Source organism: Pangasianodon hypophthalmus, chromosome 6 (assembly GCF_027358585.1).
Source record: "Pangasianodon hypophthalmus isolate fPanHyp1 chromosome 6, fPanHyp1.pri, whole genome shotgun sequence".
In the NCBI taxonomy this organism is placed as follows: Eukaryota; Metazoa; Chordata; class Actinopteri; order Siluriformes; family Pangasiidae; genus Pangasianodon; species Pangasianodon hypophthalmus.
In genome coordinates, this window is record NC_069715.1 from 2,762,662 (window position 1) to 2,781,593 (window position 18,932).

General features: G+C 39.7%; 2 protein-coding genes across 13 annotated transcripts; one reads left to right on the forward strand and one right to left on the reverse strand.

Annotated features, from left to right (window-relative positions):
• Positions 1-25: 25 nt before the first annotated feature.
• Positions 26-16,616, reverse strand: ccpg1 (cell cycle progression 1). Of its 11 annotated transcripts, none has more exons than XM_034305222.2 (14): positions 16,469-16,616; positions 14,721-14,832; positions 13,535-13,638; positions 12,765-12,867; positions 12,482-12,570; positions 11,180-11,387; positions 9,665-9,748; positions 7,159-7,316; positions 5,738-5,906; positions 4,678-4,751; positions 3,198-3,323; positions 1,634-3,012; positions 1,443-1,517; positions 1,126-1,180 (listed from the first exon to the last, which is right to left on the reverse strand). In XM_034305222.2, exons 3-13 carry the CDS (start codon positions 13,592-13,594, stop codon positions 1,463-1,465), a joined length of 2,505 nt encoding a protein of 834 aa, XP_034161113.2. In that variant the 5' UTR covers positions 13,595-13,638; positions 14,721-14,832; positions 16,469-16,616; the 3' UTR covers positions 1,126-1,180; positions 1,443-1,462. The 11 variants fall into 11 exon arrangements, with proteins under 11 accessions (XP_053090692.1, XP_034161105.2, XP_034161106.2 ...); XM_034305221.2 differs by having other exon boundaries at positions 1,126-1,303; XM_053234717.1 differs by lacking the exon at positions 1,443-1,517 and having other exon boundaries at positions 26-1,180; positions 9,665-9,745.
• Positions 16,617-17,122: 506 nt separating this feature from the next.
• Positions 17,123-18,312, forward strand: LOC113534803 (piercer of microtubule wall 2 protein). Of its 2 annotated transcripts, none has more exons than XM_026927772.3 (2): positions 17,123-17,345; positions 17,429-18,312. In XM_026927772.3, the coding sequence occupies exons 1-2, from the start codon at positions 17,340-17,342 to the stop codon at positions 17,783-17,785; spliced, it is 363 nt and encodes a 120-aa protein (XP_026783573.1). In that variant the 5' UTR covers positions 17,123-17,339; the 3' UTR covers positions 17,786-18,312. The 2 variants fall into 2 exon arrangements, with proteins under 2 accessions (XP_026783573.1, XP_034161347.1); XM_034305456.2 differs by having other exon boundaries at positions 17,459-18,311.
• The last annotated feature ends 620 nt before the right edge of the window (positions 18,313-18,932 follow it).

An 18,932-nucleotide genomic window follows, 5' to 3' on the forward strand; every position in this document is an offset into this window, starting at 1 on the left:
CATTTCAGAAGGAAGACAGTTTACGTCAAGCAAAATAACAATTTTATTTTGTTTTTTTTCCATGAACCGCAAAACAGCAAACAAAAAGAATTATAATTTTTTGGACAATTTAAAAAAAAAAATAATAAAACGTTTCAACTGGAATGTAAGCTATCCAGCAAGACACAACAAAAGGAGAAATACACAACACACTCAGGATGGAAACAAACATTTTGCTCTGTGTTGACATTTAGCAGCAGTAAAGTTACTTAATGAACACCAAGCTACACGCCGACAAAAGTCATCCACAGTTCAGTGTGCTTCAGCCGAAAGCTCAGTAGATCAGACTTAATTATTTGGTCCTACGCAGGATTAATTACAATGTGCGCAATTAAATTAGTCTATTTATTACAAATAAACTGTTATCTCTTACCAACACACAGTGCTTAATTTAAATTAAGTGCATTCTCAAACGTTTTGTTTCATACATCACTATGTATATAGTTTTCTTGCAGTAACTATTAGCTAATTAACGTCTGTGTTTGCCTACTGACTCCACTGAAACCTAGCCGCAGATTAGCGTTACACACACAACAAGAAAACGTTCAACATTTAGAGCATTTAGATTTGTGCAAAATCACAACATTTGGGGCGAGAAGGCAAAGGGAAGCGATGCGTTCGTTGGTCTTATAGTGCGTTCATGTCATGTCAGAATTTTCTCAAAAGTTGTGAAACTGTGATGTTACGTCAAAAACAAAACGACCGAAAGGGTTTCGGGGTTTACTCTCGATTTAACTCTAACACGTGTGAGGTGTTTCCTATTCTTTTCTAACAATATATCATTTTTGGTGTCATGTACGTTACCGTAATTGTGAGCTGACATGAGCTGAACGCACCATTATTCCAAACAGTTTTGCAATAACAGCCACTTTTATTTTCAAATCTAAGAGCTACAATAGAAACAACTAATATCGAAAACGTTTGCTAGTATTTCGGATCGAACGGCATGGGCCCGAGCTCTATTTTGACTTCGGCAAAGTGTCTGCCGGAGCTGCGCCCCGACCGGGCCCACTTCCTGTCTCGAGGAGGCAGAGGACGTGATTGCTGGTGCTTTCGCTGCTGCTGCTGCTGCTGTTGCTGCTGCTGTTGTTGGCACTTCCGCTCCGGTTTGACCTTTGACCCTGGGCCTTCAAAGGGTCGACTGCAAATTTACAAACAGCACAAGTTTTTTTTTTTTTTTTTTTAGATGTGGTTTTACCCTAAAGCTTCGCACGCCGCTCACAGCAAGGAATTGTCAACATGCAGGAGCTACTGTGTCTCAGACCTAGTGGTTAAAAGGTAATAGAGAGGAATGCGGTGAGCTTAGCGGTTGCAGGAACACATGCAGTGAACAATGTACAAGCCCAGACCACAGCAACCCAACACTCTCCAAAACACACACTTGACAAACCCAAACGTCGTACCTGAATTTGTTCGGAAGTCTTTAGAAAGTTCCTTCCCATTCACATTCTTTTTCTGAGCACTCGAAATATAGCCACCTGCCAACATTTGAGATCTTGAAAAATGTTGGGTCGGTGTGCTAAGGGCTTAGATGGAGATGCTTACAGCTGGAAAAAAAAACAAAAAAACATAAGAACAAATAAGACACTCTTACCTTGGACCATTATGACCATTATGTTCCGAGTAAGTCTCTCCGAAGAAGTGCTTGTATATGTAATCATCCAGATCCTCAAAAACATCGTCATCCCTGTCCTGGTACTCGTCCATGTCCACCAGGTAGTCTTCTACTCCGCTGACAAAATCCGTGAACAGCATCTGATCATGAATAAAGAGTCCGTTCTGGAAGAAACTGTTAATGAAGCTATCGAGCTCCCTCCAGTGATGGAAATGACCCACTTCCTGCTGCAGGTAGCTGCGCAGGAGCTGGTGGAACTCGTCCGCTCTTATGGGCTCCATGGCCTTGTTGAAGAGGCTCATGGATTCTTGGTAGGCGCAGTCGAAGACGCCAGTGCATCCTTTAGGCGCAGCTTTGCATCCCATAGTTCTTTGCTGCTTCTGGGCACCTGGTTTGCGCATGTTGTGGTCTGCCTGGAAGGAGGAGTCCACTGTGGATTTGCGAGGATGTTGGTGCAGGGGCCGGTGTTGTTGCCAGTGTTCTTCCTCTGAACGTTTTTTGTTTTGTTGTTCTTTGAAACTCTCTTGCTGAAATTGTTGCTGCTCCATTTTTGCTTCCTTCCTCTCATTGAATCTTTTGTCCTGTGGCCTTTGGATTCTCTCAAACACGTTTGATGTAGAGTCCCTCAAATGCCTAAATGTAGATTTGACAGAGTCTGAAAACTTCCTAAGGTTCTCCTTGACGGCTTCCTTGGCTTTCTTGATCTGCTCCTTGTGGTGGTGAACAAACTCCTTAGTTGAGTTCTTCACTGCATCAAACGTCTCCTTGACCTTCCCGAGCATGCCTTCTTTGGATTTCCTGGTCTTGGGTTGAGTGTCTCCTTTGGCTCTGTCTTCCTTTGATTCCACGTACAGTCGCTCCCACAGGTCGGAACGCTGCTGCTCAAAGCTCAGCTTCTTCTCCAGTTCCCGAAGTCGAGCCTGGAGTTCCTCAGTTTCGGTATCAATCTCTCCTTCTCCTTGCATCCCAGTATCTCGCTGGCTCAGCTCTTCCAGCTCCTCCCTCAGCTTATCTGTCACTTTCCTCTCCTTATCAAGCTCCTTCCGAAGCACCTGAGCCTCTGCCATCAGTGCCTCCTTCTGGCTGAGGTAGCTCCGGATCCTCTGCTTCTCCTCCAGGAGGTGGTCCTTCAGGCGCTGGTTTTCAGAGAGGATTGAGTCAGCGCCAGCTCCTTTCTCCTCAAGCTCGCGGATCTGAGACCGGAGACGCCGGAGCTCGTCCTGCAGGGCCAAGAGAGATGCCTCCTCTCGTTCCAGAGTGCTCTTCAGCACCCGATTCTCTGAGGCAAGGTGCTTCTGACGAGAATCCATCTCACTCTTGGCCTGCTGAAGCTGTGCGAGTAAATCTTGCCTCTGAGCCTGTGTTTAATACGTAAAATCAGGTTGAACCACTTAACCTGATGTATCTCCAAGTGTAATTAAACTCAATCACACTTCAATCAAACACATCAGTGGTGAAATTTGTTGGAGCAGCCTTTCAATTTCACTAATCCAAACTAATCCCTGAGTTTTGTGTATAATCGAGGCTGGTAAAAGGCATTTACCTGTAGTTCAGCCTCTCTGGCTCTGAGATGCTGATTCTCTTTGGTAATCTTATCCATAATGCCTGTCAGGGACATCACCATGTCTTGCTTCTCCTCTAGATCATCCTTCAGACTCTCAACCACATCCTGAATGCACACAGATATGCTTTAATTAAGAGTCGGAAAGATCTAACCAGATGATGTTAACCATTCAAATTGGATAATATCGGAATTGAGAAATGGGTTGTGGTCAAATATAATTATCTTTAATGTCAAGTATTGATTTAAGATTAAGAAATACTCCTTATCAAACTCTTCCCCTTCACCTATTTCAACAAGTTAACACCAAGGCCAGGAAGTTAATGCTACCCAAGTTCCAGAATAGTGCATCAAGGATGAAATTAGAGAGAGAAAGTTTGAGAAAGAAGCCACTGAAACTGTAACAAAGTTCACCAGAGATGGCATGCAGAAGAGACGCCAACGTTCCAGCACTTGTACGTTTCAAACCGTGGTGAAACGATGCTCTTACAATGTTCACATGCTGAAGTCTTGCTCACTTTATGAAGAGATTTTGATTTGTTTGTCTTTTGCTGAAAGGACTTTCAATGCTATATGCACCAAACTAATTGGAGTGTACATACACACACTTGTCAGCTCCAGAATTATTGGCACCCTTGGTGTAGATGCGTTATGGGGGAAAAAGGTTATGGAAAAAAAAATCTTTGTGCTTAATCTCATGCTGTAAATATAGGAGGAGTCCAAACTTTAATTAAAGTAAATTTCATTGATTTACAGTAAATGCTTTATCCTGCTCAGGTTCACGCTGGGTCCAGATCTGGATCCGGATCCGGATCCCGGGAACACTGGGCGCAGGATGGGAATACACCCTGGATGGGATGCTAGTCCAGAGCAGGGCACCATTCACACACAGTTTCACATCTAGGAGCAATTTAGCGAAGCCAATCCACCTGCTGGCATGTTTTTAGCAGGTGGGAGGAAACCGGAGAACCCAGAGGAAGCCCACATGGACTGAGGGAGAACGTGCACAACTCCGCCCGGACAGTCACTCCAGCTCAGGGTGGAACCCTGGAGCTGTGAGACTCAAATGCTAACCTTTTTCATTTTTCATACTCTTTACCAAGGGTACCAATAATTCTGGAGCTGACTGTACAGATACGTGAACAGGAACCATTTCACAGTGATTTTTTTTTTTATGTGAAGTGTTCAACTGGTACTGATAATGTTATCCCAGTGTGAGCATATTAGCACATCTCAGTGTATTAGATTACAAGCATGATAAAGCATGAACTCCTTTAAATAATCTTGTGAGAATGAAAACAGTACAGTGGTTCTCAGCTCCAGTCCTGAGGAACCGCTCCTCTCCACACTTCTCAACTCATCGAGTCATGAATCAGGACAGACGGAGAGATGAAGATGTACAGATCAGCAGGAGTAGGAGACTCAGAACGAGTAGCAGAATAAGGAGAAACGTTTTTCACACCTTGCTGATGTCGCTCAGCTCGTTCACTCGAGTCTTCTCCACCAGCCGCTGCCTCTCCTGGATCTGCACCGTGCCTGTCAAACAGCACCGAGGGCCAAACAAACAAAAATCGTTATTAACCCTGTATAACGTCATTCATACTTAGTTTATTGTAATAATAATAATAATAATAATAATAATAATTCTTTATAGTCTAAAAAAAATTTTAAATGATAAAAAAAAACACTAAAGATATGATTAACATTAATAAAAAAAATTAAATTATTATATACAGTGTATTATTTATATAGCACCTTTCATACATTTAAAAGTGCAATGTAGTGTTAAGTTTAAAAAAAAAAACAGAAATAGTGAAACAAAGATTAAAAAATAAAATAGTGAAATAGGCAAATAACAAAAATGTAATAAATTATAACAGAATAACAAAAATAACAATATAAAATAAATAATAACATGTATAAATGTGTACAATTACAATAATTAAAACAATATAACGCTAATATGCCAGAAAAATTAAGGCAAATCATAAAATGCTAAAATGCTAAAACTATTTTAGCTGTTTTATATTTGTCAATAAAACAAATTAATTACGTAAATCAGCATTAACTTTAATTTACACATCTTTATGATTTCCAGGCTGTTAATGTAAAACTGTCACATCATCAACGCTAGATATCTGACAGCGATATACTGTATTATGATTTTTTAAATTATACTTAATATATAATATAAAATTGAGAGATTGATCAAAATGTATCATCTGCCAAAAAATAAATAAATTAAAAATAAAAATACAGTGTGATGTCACATCCTTGACACTGATAAACTGCTGTATTTCTGTACTACTTTAAGAAATATCATCTGTCTGCTTTTTAATAAAAATAAAAGGTCACATGACCAGATGCAGCTCATCTGGAATTGCCCCAGCGTGTTAGCAGAACATTCTGGAGACACAAGACTTCTGTAGACGGGCAATGAGATTTAATAATAAAAAAAAGAAGAAGAACTGATGATGATGATGAAGATGAAGATGAAGAAGAACGCTAAGCCCTGTCCTCACCGTAGAAATGCCCGAAGCCCATGCTGATGGCTATGACGAGGGCGAGGAGGATGCACTTGTTCAGGGTTCCGCTGTTCTGTCTCTGACGTTGGATGCGAGCTTCTCGCTGCTCCTCAGCCTCCACCACCACCTCCTCCTCCTCTTCCTCCTCCTGACCATCATGTCCATCCTACACACACACACACACACACACACACACACACACAGAGCGTCTTTTCTTCTAGAAGGAAGTGTTTATACATTTGTGTGTTTGTGTTGCGACACAGAGAGGGGGTTTATGGGTAAGCGTAACGTGTAGTGCAGTCCTTCGAGAAGCTGTCGTGCGTATTTTCGGTGCTGTGCGTCAACCAACTTTCAGACCAACGACAGGGACGTGCGTTCGGTTTCTTCATGGCGAGACTTTGTGCCACTTCTCAAGGAGTTCAGAGTGACGTTGTTCCAAATACACCTCAAGTGTAAACCCTTATCGCCTTCAGCACTTTTCTAAAAACACTTTCTTAAAAAAAATAAATAAAAATCTCAGCAGTGTTTGAATCTTTAATAAAATGTCTCCTCTGTGATAAAACTGTCTCATGGACAGCTATAAATGAACAGCACGAGTGAGTAGGTCAGGTTTTACACACTGCGTTTCAGGTTTGCGTCACACACTGCGATACGATCACATTATTCTATAATGGACTTATTTATAGAAAAATACAATCATAACCAATAAATCATACTATAGCATGTGTGGATATAACGTGTGAGGATTTAAAGTGGCTGTAGTTCGTTATAACGGCTAGTTTCATCCTGCAGGATTATTTTCTGGTTTCTTCTAATGTACTGAGAGTAAAGACGTAGCAAACAGTGTAGCAGCTCAAATGTAAAAAACAATGAAGAATTGTGGATTTAAACACTAGCTGAAGTGCTTCAGTACATGATTCACTTGATGCTGCTGAACACAGACGAGTGTAAATGCTTCACCTGAGTGGGTTTATAATTGCTTACCTGAAAACTTTTTTTTTTTTAATTCTTTTTTTTTTTTTTTTTTTCCCCCATCAGCCCTTTTCAAAACAAAGTGACACCCGTGCTGCCTTCTTCTGTTTATTTTTCTTACCATGAAAAACTGTTTTTGGCTCAGAGAAATTTAGTTTTTCTGTAAATTCTGGTTCAGTTCGTGTGACGCTGCCTCCTAGTGTTCACGCTCATGCTATGTAAGTATAAATCAGCCGTAAATGTTTGGCTACAAAGTTTAACCAATCTGCTAATATTCCCAAAACATTCATAAAGACGTTATAAATGCTCAAAAGCATCGTTATAGTGTTTCCAAAACTCTGGAGTCTTTACTGCAGAGTTTACTGTTTAGAGGTATTTGTTTTAGTCGTGAGGTCATGTGACTCTAAAGTACTGGGACTGAGGAAATATAACGCTGCGTGTTTCACCTCCTCTTTCTCCTTCTGCTCGTCCGGCTCAGAGCCAGTCGTGTTCCTCCTCAGCCTGCGCCTCCGAACCACCCCCGGGCTGGCCTTCGTCTCGGCATCCTCGTCCTCAGTGCTGGTGCTGCTGGAGCCTCTGCGTGCGGCGCACTCCGCTGGGAAAACTGGAAACGTCACAGCAGTGAAAACACATTAGCTGAGGAATGACAAAACACACACACACAGCAATCACGTCATTACTATAAACACAACCCATTCCAACGTGCAAGGCCGAACAACAGGCTGTTTGTGTTACAGAAATGAGCAAATCCAGAACAGGGAAAACATTAAGGGGCTTACGTCATGTTTAAGAGTGAAAAATAATCACAACTGAATAAAAAAAAAATAGTAAATGTTCGCTGAGAGGAGTGTAGAACTAAAAACGCCCTTGTAAAACTCTAAAGCTAAAGAAACCTACACCAAGTGCAAATAAATGACCAGAACACGCAGGACATGGAGCCGGTGCTCAATAAATGAGTCGATTATTATATAAATAACTCGTTTAAGATATTTTGTGAGTCACACAGACAGTTTATTTGCTCATCAGTGCAAATGTCCAGAAGACACAGCATTTCTGCAGCACTACTGCTCTGTCCAAAAACAAAACCCTGCAAACCAAAACACACGGCTGGTTTGATTCACTTCCCGCAGTCGAGTCGATTCAGAGTCGAATCGCTTCGTTCACTCGGACGCCCTGGAACCCGAGTGTGATCGCTGTGTGACTGTATACACATCCTGCTCTTCACATTTTTTTGTAGAAATGTGATCACTAAAAGACTAATGAAAAAGGAATTCAGCTTAAATTTAGAAACCACAACTGACGCTAATGTACAACACTAATGCAACGAGACAAACCAGAGAACAAGTCTACAACAATCTTTATAATGAACAGTGACACACTTTATATTTAATTAAAAAAGGTCCAATCACATCCAAACCATTTATTTCCAAACCAGCTCATATTATTCATCCATCGTGTGTGTTTGAGAAACCCACAGCTGTGCTGTTTCATCACATGATAGCTAAAACATGATGTCTAATTTCTGCTTGACAGAAATCGGGACTGGCATTAGGAGGCACATGGACAAAACTGTTATTGCTAGGCAAAAAAGATTTTTCCACCAGCGTCTTATCTGTATTAGAGGGGTAATGCAGTCCCTGATAAATTTCAGTAAAATCCAATTAATCCCTCATACATTTTAGTAAATAAATCCTTCATAAATTTCAGTAAAATCCAATAAATCCATATTAAATTTCAGTAAAACTCCAATAAATGCATATTAAATTCCAGTAAATCCAATAAATCCTTCATAAATTTCAGTAAAATCCAATAAATCCTTCATAAATTTCAGTAAAATCCAATAAATCCATATTACATTTCAGTAAAACTCCAATAAATCCTTCATAAATTTCAGTAAAATCCAATAAATCCTTCATAAATTTCAATAAAATCCAATAAATCCTTCATAAATTTCAATAAAATCCAATAAATCCATATTAAATTTCAGTAAAACACCAATAAATGCATATTAAATTCCAGTAAATCCAATAAATCCTTCATAAATTTCAATAAAATCCAATAAATCCCCCATAAATTTCAATAAAATCCAATAAATCCTTCATAAATTTCAGTAAAATCCAATAAATCCTTCATAAATTTCAGTAAAATCCAATAAATCCTTCATAAATTTCAGTAAAATCCAATAAATCCTTCATAAATTTCAGAACAATCCAATAAAAAACACACCTGATGATGTTTCTTGAAAAATCAGACATGATCCAGTTCTAGTAAAATTAAATTTCAGTAAAATCCAGAAAATCCAGTCTGTATATAGTACATATTAAAATATTATGCATTGTATACAGACATTATATGGAATTTTCTGGATTTTAGTGGAATTTATGGATTTATTGGATTTTACTGAAATTTAATTTTACTAGAACTGGATCACGTCCGAGTTTTCAAGAAACATCATCAGGTGTGATCCAGTTTCGCAGCGCGCTACAGCGGGAGCGTGGAGAGATAAACTCTCGGTGATAAGCTCGCTAATTCATTCCCACACACTCAAACAACTGTATGTTAAGAGCCACAACACAGCAAGGTCATCAGCTTTCCTGTGGCATTTCCCACACACACACACACACACACACACACACACACAGCATGCTGGAAGACACTATCAGTAATGTGCACTAAGGCCATTGGCTGAAAGTTTCATTACACTGATGTGGCAGAACCTGTTTATTCCACATCGACATGCACACACACACACACACACACTCACTCTCTCTCTCTCTCTCTCTCTCTCTCTCTCTCTCTCTCTCTCCCTCTCTCTCTGGAGGTTTCATCAGCTGTGGTAATGTCACAGGATGTTATGCCACGTTGCTCAAGATCCAAGCACACACCCACCCTCTCACTCTCACTCTCTCTCTCACACACACACACACACACACACACACACACACACAGCACCTGAGAGACAGGGGATGGTGTGCAGCTGCTGCGTAAAGCATCTGAAGCTCCTACAAATCGCCCGTGTGCTCCTCAGCCAGTCTGCTGCCGTCACACAGAGAACCATCACTGCGGCTTTATTTCCATTCTCATATTAATACACAATCACACGCATCAAAAGAAGGGGAAAAGGCTCCACATGTTTATATGGAAATCTCCACATGTACCAAATTCCACTTTGTTTTCCATTTTGGGAATATCAGGACACGTTTACAGATTCTGAGCCTTAACAAAGGTTTTGTCAAATCTACGTCTGACGTCACTCGTGTGTTCTCACGGAATAAACTTTGTAAGATAATCGTTCTAAAATAGACATCGAACCTTTTTTACATCATTACTGCACTTTCACTGATGAGAAAACTTCGATGGAAAATGTTCAGCGGCTTTTTTTTTCATTCCACAAAATAAATGATGACTGAATAATAATTCATCCTTCTGCTTAAAATGTACGATGCTGATAAATGCTGTAAATGTAAACGTAAAAATAAAAACAAGATGAAAATGTCTGCATCTTTGCGTACTCGGTTTGAGAATTAATTAGCGGCTAGATCTCCTCAGATCTGTGTATTTATGCTAACATTAAAGTTTCAAAGATCTTTTCGACTACAGTGATGTTATTTTGTGATTAAACTTCTTTAGTGTCTGTCTTGTTATTCTAATATGACACTAGCTAGCTAGGTGAACTAGCATAGATAAAGACTGAAATATAATTACTGTTATTAAGCGTGTGCAGCGTAATAAATATGCTAAATGCTATTAAAGCAATGTTATTAAATGTGCACAAGTTGCTTATGTCGGAGCTGCTGCTTGGCGTAGCCATGTGATTGTTTCAGGCCCTGAAGAGCTTTTATTTAGTCAACAACGAACAACAAAGAAGTAGAAGGAAGTTTTTAGTAAGTTGAGATGGCGAGTTTGATGCCACAGTCTTCTGTACCTGGGAGCCAAGAGAGCAAGATCGGCCATGTTGTCTGGGTGGGAGGGGCATACACTCTCTCACCTGTCAATCACAGGGACACTAGCCAATCGTGGGCAACTGTAAGCTCATGTATGTGGAAGAGGGCAGATAATGCATCTGTCCAATGATGGGTGGGAATCGGGCAGGTGACCAAAGTGAGGATTAAAAAAAATGGGGGAAAAAAAGATTCTAGCTCTAGTTAGCCAAACACAAAGATGAGATATATCCATCTGATAAAGATGTCTTGTACATAAAAAATATTCTGAGACAACAAATCACTCCAGATCTCTTTAAATGTGTTGACTGAATAATTCTGATGTAGCTTGACAATACCAGGCACACACTTTCTCCTTTAGTATCAATAATTTGCAGAAAAAGAGATCTGCTTTGGGGGAACTGCTCACCATTTCCATCTAGATGGCTGATAGCACTTCTCTGGGTTCAAAGGGTTTAGGTCTTAAACAGCTTACGGAGGCTTGGGGTTTGGTGTATAGGTGTGTGTGTGTGTGTGTGAGACTCACTTGTCTCTGCAGCACTGAACGTGTACTGGCTGCTTGACGACGTCCCCAGGTAGAGCTCCTCGTTCCCCGTTTCCTCGTCCTCCCTAGCGACAGGCTCCTCCCACACCCCGAGCTCTGCCTCCCTGGAGTCGCCGAGGGTGACGATGTCAGAGTGATCACTGGAGGAGCAGAGATGCACGTGGTCCTCTTGACCTGCCTCCTTTCCTGCCTACACACACACACACACACACACAGAGAGATAGATGTGTCCTGGACACTATTCTCAGCATAGTGAGAGTTGATTTTAGATTTGAATTAGAAGGTTATAAATAGCTTGGTTTTTTTTATTTGTAGCTTTTTTCTGCTTGTTGATTTAACTTGGAGAGATGAACACGCGCATCAGTGAAGCCTAGTTTACGTAAAACTGTTAGAACAGAACTGAAAAATTAAACTATAGCTACTGCTAAAGCTGCAACATGAGTGATTCAGGAAGAGTTCTTTCCCAGCGTGCAGCAGGATTAGATCATAAACATGTTTCTTTCCCGTTAAGGTGCGAACATACTTCACTTTAACCAGGTGTATGAGTGCGCACGCAGCTGCTACACGAGCAGCATTGTTCACATACTCGCTTACGTACATCGGAAGGATTAAAAGCCATGTCGAGACGCTAGGCTAGACGTCCCTGTCCGTCTGGTTTCTAAGTCGAACTGTAACGTTTAACCATTTCATGCACAGACTTTCATAACAACTTTCTGCCATTGTTGTGATTGTTGTCATGATCTGTATCTCAAGTTTAAGAGGTTTGGAAAATTCAAACACTCAGTATAATAGTACTCAGTAACGGTCTAGAACCGTACCCAAGTATGCGATTAGAGACACGACGTCTGTTTGTTTAGTCAGTTGGCGATGCTGTGTCACATGGTGCTATACTGCCTCCACTATTTACGTTGATATTGCACAATGCGGCCGCGTCACAGCGTGGCAAACGACCGCAGGATATTCGTGGCAGCCATCTTGCGAATGTGTAGTTAACAGCCAGCATTTAGTCTGTTTTAAAGCATTTAACTAGCTAACTAGCTGATCCTATGTTACTATTTTACATTAGTTTCCACTTTTTAGGCTCAGCAATTATGTTTCCAGGCCATTAAATCATGGATAGGGTGAGCTAATGAATGTATTTGTCCACCTCAGTGTTACAGGGAATATAATTTACCCACTGAGAATTGAACAACACCTTGAACGGCGCACTATGAAGTAAGCACAGAACAAGCTGAGATGCTGTACTGGTCTAGAACAATTGATGCTTTATGAATCAGACCGTACTTGCTGTCCAGACTCAGCTTCCAGCTCCGTCTCGTCCTCTTTAATCGTAACGTCCAAAGAGGATTGTTCCACTGCCTCTGCATCCTCGGCTGCAAACACGTTTAGGACGAGTCGATCAAGTTTGTCAAGATGCTACTGATTACATCAACGTTAAAGATTCTTATGCATGAATGCAAACACTTCACTGTTTCTGAGACATTTCTGATGGCTCAAGATTTTACTGTTTTACAGAAAGCTGGTGATCCACTTTATAACGATGTGAGCACAACATCTGGAGCGCTACCTCGTACAGAAACGGGCTGCTCCCCAGATGCAGAAGCTCCAGCTGCTTCGTCTGGCTCATAATCCGCCCCGATGTCGGGACCCAGAGTCTCGATGTCTGAGCCCTACAGAAAACACCACACAGCACACGCATTTCAATAAGCTCGGTCATGAGGTGTGTAAAATATATTAAAAAAAAAAAAAAGTTTAAATGAATAAATGCAGATTATTTTCGAATTGGAATATAAAGCAAAAAAAACAAGCGTCATGTTACGGGCCTGTGGGGGGTAAATAAAAGTTCAAAAACATTAAGAAATGTTGAATTCTGGATTCTGATTGGTCAGGAGGTGTTAACATGACAAGCTGCGTTTTTTTTTTGTCTTATTAACTTCATGAGAAAGAGAAAAGAGAGTTTATAGCTGCTATAACGTAAGTGAGAACAGGAACTAGCTTGTTTCACGGATGTTCCACGATATGAAATGTAACTATAAATGGATAAAAAGAACGACATGTCGGTCATTGTCAAATTAAAAAATTTTAATCGTTAGCAAATCATTGTGGTATAAGAGGAATAAAACACTTTGGGATTTAGTGTTACTGGAAAATAATCAACTTCAGGGTGGCAACAGTAACTCCACGTTGTTGATTATTTTCCTGTAGCAGCACTTGATGCAGTGTTTTATTCTTTACAAATGCTGAAGTAGAGAAAGTGCTTTCACATGGATGAGAATGAGAATTAATCAGATTAGAATTTGTGTTTTATTATTATTATTATTATCATTAAAGACTCACCTCGTTGCTGATGACAGTCCATCCGCATGAGGACTCGGTGTCACTTGAGCTTTCTGACATGTCACTTGAGCTTTCTGACACCGAGTGAAAAACAAGCCTCGGAGCTACGGAAAAAAAAACACAAAGCAGCGTCTCAGTGACTTTTGTGAGCGCATTTGCTTATGAAAATGAGTCTGTTCACATCTGTGGGCATTAAAGCCGTGTTTATGGCACGTGCTCCGTGCGCTCCGATGATAATGTCATGCCAAACGGCCCAGGCTGGTAAATGATTACGCAGAAATAAAGCCAGGAGGGGGTTCCAGAGAAAGCAGGATGGAAGAAAACAATCACAGGTGCAGCTGCAAAGCGTTTTATTAGAGGTGCAGCTCAGAAGATCGAGTTTTGCCCACGGTGTAGTGTCTGGTGTAAATTTCAACCTCTAAGCACATCCAGTTCTTCAGAGTTGGAGTTTCTGACACAACCAGACTTCCTGTCATCTATAAACACAAACAAAACTTTCTGGTGCAATTACGCCATTTAAACTTTGAGAGGCGGGGTCAAAGGGGCGGAGTCATCTGAACCTCGGCCCACCAAATGAATTTATGATCTGAGTTCTGGATTAAATTCTTTGTGTAGAACATCTGTGTAACTGAATTAAAAATTTTGGATAAAGAGCTAGCTCGTGTTATTCCACTAGGGGGCGAAACAGAGCAAGAATCTCAGCTACTGACAAAATGCGCTCATGATGTAATTCTTCGTTAAGAATTTGACTCTGTAACCGTGTCTCTTTCCAGAAGAATCGATTCAGAGGTTTCACCACAACGGGCGTGAATACTTTTATTACTATTAACACTTTTATTACTATTTTTACGTTCTTTTATTTGTAAATAATTTCGCAAACTATACAGATTTTCCTCAACGTCCATATAATGAGCTATATTGTGCAAATTAGTTTTTTTCCGTAAAGAATTTCAGACAGTTCGTCTCTTTTGTAGGTGATACAGATACAGTACGTTAAATCTGGATGTTTTCCTGATGTGTTATTGGTCACTAAGCTGTTTTTTTTTTTTTTTTTTTTTGGTCCAGCCCAATCAACATCAACATTTCAACATGATCTAAAATGAGTTCAACACCTCTAATGAACAGAGAGTGAAATGTTACAGCAGCGGAAATTAAAAAAAAAAAAAAAAAAAAAAAACGTACTCACTGCAGGTTGATATGACTCCGCCTCCTCTTTAAGCCCCGCCTCCAAAACTTTAAAGTGTAACTGTACCAGGAAGTTGGAAGTGATGTGGATGATACTGTAGCTCCACTCTGTGCTTAAATGTATAAATACACACTATGACTACTGATTTACAATATAATTATACACTTAACCTAAAAAGTAATCACATCATGTTTAAAGTGAGCATTTAAAGATTTGTCCCTGTGTTTAGGAAAAGGTAAATGCGCTTCTTTGCAGAAAAAAAAGGCCTACAAGGCTGTTACAGGTCAATTGCATCAGTATCAGAGAGCACTGTAGTGTGATTTAACACAAGAGGATGCAGAAAGCCGGCTCAGCTCTGATCACTCTGTGCTGTTTCTTTTTACTGATGAGTCACAGCTGCACTTGTGTGAACCGAACGCTGACGAGTTCACAACAATGAACCTAAATGTGACATCTGTAGTGACGTTACGCATTAACCCAGAGCGCTACTGGATCCTGGATTCTGATTGGTCAGAATTTGAAGCTGTGTTGATTAATTTTCTATAACAGCAGCTCTGACGGTAGCGCAGCCGCAAATCAAAGGTTTATATCAAAATGAGCATCGTTTCCATAGCAACAGATCATGTTATACAGCAGACGCTCCGCATAAACAAAAAAAAAATTGTTGATGTGGTGACGTTTTCTGTAAGGAGAAATGTGTTTATTGAACGTTTATGGAAGGAGTCTCCAGTGTCAGCGCTTTGTAACAGTCAGACCTTACAAAGTTTACGCTTCTTTGCGGTTTCTCGGTAACTATCATATCATAATTTTACTGAATTAACCACTTTATATATCTGTTAGGTAGATCTGCCTTTCTTTGTTTTCATAAATCACAATCCAAAATGGCTTCCTGCTCCTTATACTGCGCCTTTTAAATGACCAAATAATGAATTTTATACTCTTTATAGTCCACTTTATATTAAACATGAAGTCATTTCATATTCAGGACTGCATATCTGCAGGACTCATGAAATCCGACCATGCACTACAACTCCTGCAGTGAAGTTACATTCCTATGTAATACACCTGCTATTACACAGACAGCGCAAGTATCGCGATACTTCACTGTATCGCTGTATAAACCAGAGCAAATATCGCGATAACACACTGATTCACAGCACCCGGCAAAAATAGCTAGCTCTTAACTTTTCCTTAGAGACTCCTAGATACCAGAGTTAGCTTAAAAACTTAAAACCAAACATTACATATCATTATTTAAGCAAACAGAAAGATTAAACATTTAAATTAATTATATTAATGTGACTAATGTGTTGCTATAGTAACCAAACTCAAGAAGAGAATGTATTTTTTTTTCCAAAAACACAATTTTGTGCTGAATATTTGCATCTTAATGTATTGTTATGACAAGCTAGCGTTAAATTATGGCATGTCAGTTCATTTTTAGCACAAATGAAAATATTTAAGTGCTGCCATCTGTGAGATCTGTAACTGCGCCATCGACCATCATCAATCATCGACAATTCTGAGCTGTAAAAGAGCTGAAAGACGGAGTGCAGGCCTGCACACACACAGCTAATCCTGTAATCATCCAGCCTCAGGAAACTGCAGGCTGCAGACTACAAGAGCTGCAGATCAGCTGTTTCCCCCAAACACCGCAAAGCCTTGCAGTAAAAGTGCATCAGCGCACAAACGCGTTCATTTCTACAAGCACGTGATCATAAAATGTCCAAACATGATGTTAGCGTTACCTCTAAAGATAGATATTATCTTTATCCACAGCAGGAAGGAAGGAAAGAAAATGTCCTCGGTGCAAAGAGACTCTCTCTCTCTCTCTCTCTCTTCGATGTTACACGCCTCAAAACATCAACACTGCCTTTGAGAGCGCGACCAACAACAATAACAATACGACTCTCCCACGCATCATGGGAGATGTAGTTTTTTAAAAACTCCGCTGCATGACGTCAAACGCTCTCCGTGACCGAATTTACTACAACTCCCAGAATGCAACAGAAGTGACGCGCTAGGAAGTGTAGTTCGTGTTGGATTGACATTTGTGAGTTTCTCTCAGAATGCGTTATTTCATCAAGTTTTTTTTTTTATTAAGAATAATCAAATTATAATCAAATCTCCACTCCACGGAAGTACAAACAATTTTGTTTTGTTTTTATTTTGGTTTTTATTTTATTTATTAGATATTAGATTATAGAGTATGGAAAACCTTTACGTATGAAAATATAACACCCTGCAACGATAACATTATTCTTTTTATATATATAAAAAAATAAAAATATATATTTATATGACAATTAGTTGTTACACTATCGCGCCCAATCATATACGGACTTCCGGAAAACGTCGCTGTTACCATAGTAACGTCTTGTGCCTCAGCCAAAGCTCTTCAACAACGCTGTTTATTATTTTTTTTATTATTATTATTTTTTCTTTATTTATTTATTTATTCCTTGTTTTTCACAACTGCTAAAAAAATTAAAAAATAGGTAATTTTATATAAAGGACCACCCTTGTTAAGGAGCGTAACTACAACAACAAAAGAATTGCTGTTGCCAAGGCAACGCACCTACAACACAGGCCCTCGTGTCAGCAGTGTATCAGCTGTCCATGAAGGTAGGTTTGAGGCTTTTATAGACTTTTTATATTATTGATTTGTTACAGATTTCCTCATTGCACCTCATGCTTTTCGTCTTCAGGATCTAACGGCTCTTGGATGTGATTTTCAGGATAAAATGTCCCACACTGAGGAACCCGAGCAGGATCACCATGCTCCATGTCTGAACCCTGGGAACCCTGTGTTCTCCTGCATGCTGGAGCCATCAGCCTCCTCGGGGCCCAAACCCATGACTCAGCGTCTTCTCTTCAGGACCACGTCCAGCGAGTACGGATCTCGACCCCCGACCTTCGAGTCGTCCCCGTGTGTGTATCACCCGCTGTCTCAGGCTTTCTCCAAGCACCTGGGTGTGTGTGGGATGTCCCGGGACACCTCGTTCAACACCAGCCTGGACCGCAGCAGGGTGTGCGACTGCGTCAACTTACACAACACCATCTGAGACACCATCAATACCTCATCAATACCTCATCAATACCTCATCAATACCCAGTCATGCTCTGTGTGAGTGGAGGAAATGTAACATGATGACTTGATCTTCAGGACTAGATCTTCCTGCTCTACAACTGCCTTTGTATACACTTTTTAGGTGTCCGTCATGCATCTTTTTTGTCTGTTGGCTGTACAAAAAAAATCTTGTAATAAAAATGAAATGTGTTTAAAGATGAAATGTGGCTTTGTGAGTAAAATTTGAGTAAAATATTCTCTTCTAAAGCTCAATGTAATATCTATCAATAGCAACTATTAGATTTGAGCAATGTGTTATAACATCTCATCCATGGCACAATGGCATAATAAAAATCATTTGACTGCTACACACACACACACACACACACACACACACACACACTCCAAGACTGATAGATTGCTGAATTCATGACTTTTTTAGATGTGTTTCAACTGTGTTCATTCCGTGGTTCCTCCGAATAGCAAACATGTTAAACAGAAAAGTTTTATCCCTTTCATTCAAACTTAAAATTTAACTTTTAATTTTAAAAAGTAAAAATTTAACTCAAACTTAAGCCTTAAAATTTAAAATGTATATCCTGAGATTATATATTGTGACAGTGTCTATTGTTAAAAGCGCTATACAAATAAAATTGAATTGAAACTAAAAATCACTAAACGTTCGGTGGCTTTGTGAGTAAAATCTGAGTAAAATATTCTCTTCTAAAGCTCAATTAGTTTTAGCTCAATGTAATATCTATCGATAGCGTGACAATGAAACTATTAGATTTGAGCAATGTGTTGTATCATCTCTTATAAGATCTCATCCATGGCATAATAAAATCATTTGACTGTTACAAACTATTACACACACACACACACACACACACTAAAAGACTGATAAATTGCTGAATTCATGACTTTTTTAGAAGTGTTTCAAGTGTTTAATCTTCAACTGTGTTCATGTCGTGTTTCCTCCGAATAGCAAACTGAAAAGTTTTATCCCATTCATTCGAACTTAAAATGTAACTTTTAATTTAAAAAGTAAAAATTTAACTCAAACGTAAACCTTAAAATTTAAAATGAATATCCTGAGTTTATATTTTTCTGTAAAGCTGCATTGTGACAGTGTCTATTGTTAA

Coding starts and splice junctions, on each gene's coding strand:
- ccpg1 (XM_034305216.2), bottom strand. CDS start 13,594: ATGTCAGAAAGCTCAAGTGACACCGAGTCCTCATGCGGATGGACTGTC. Junction 3,324..4,677: donor AGCTGAGCGACATCAGCAAG/GTGTGAAAAACG, acceptor GTGTGCATTCAG/GATGTGGTTGAGAGTCTGAA. Junction 1,181..1,633: donor AATGGTCATAATGGTCCAAG/GTAAGAGTGTCT, acceptor GTAAATTTGCAG/TCGACCCTTTGAAGGCCCAG.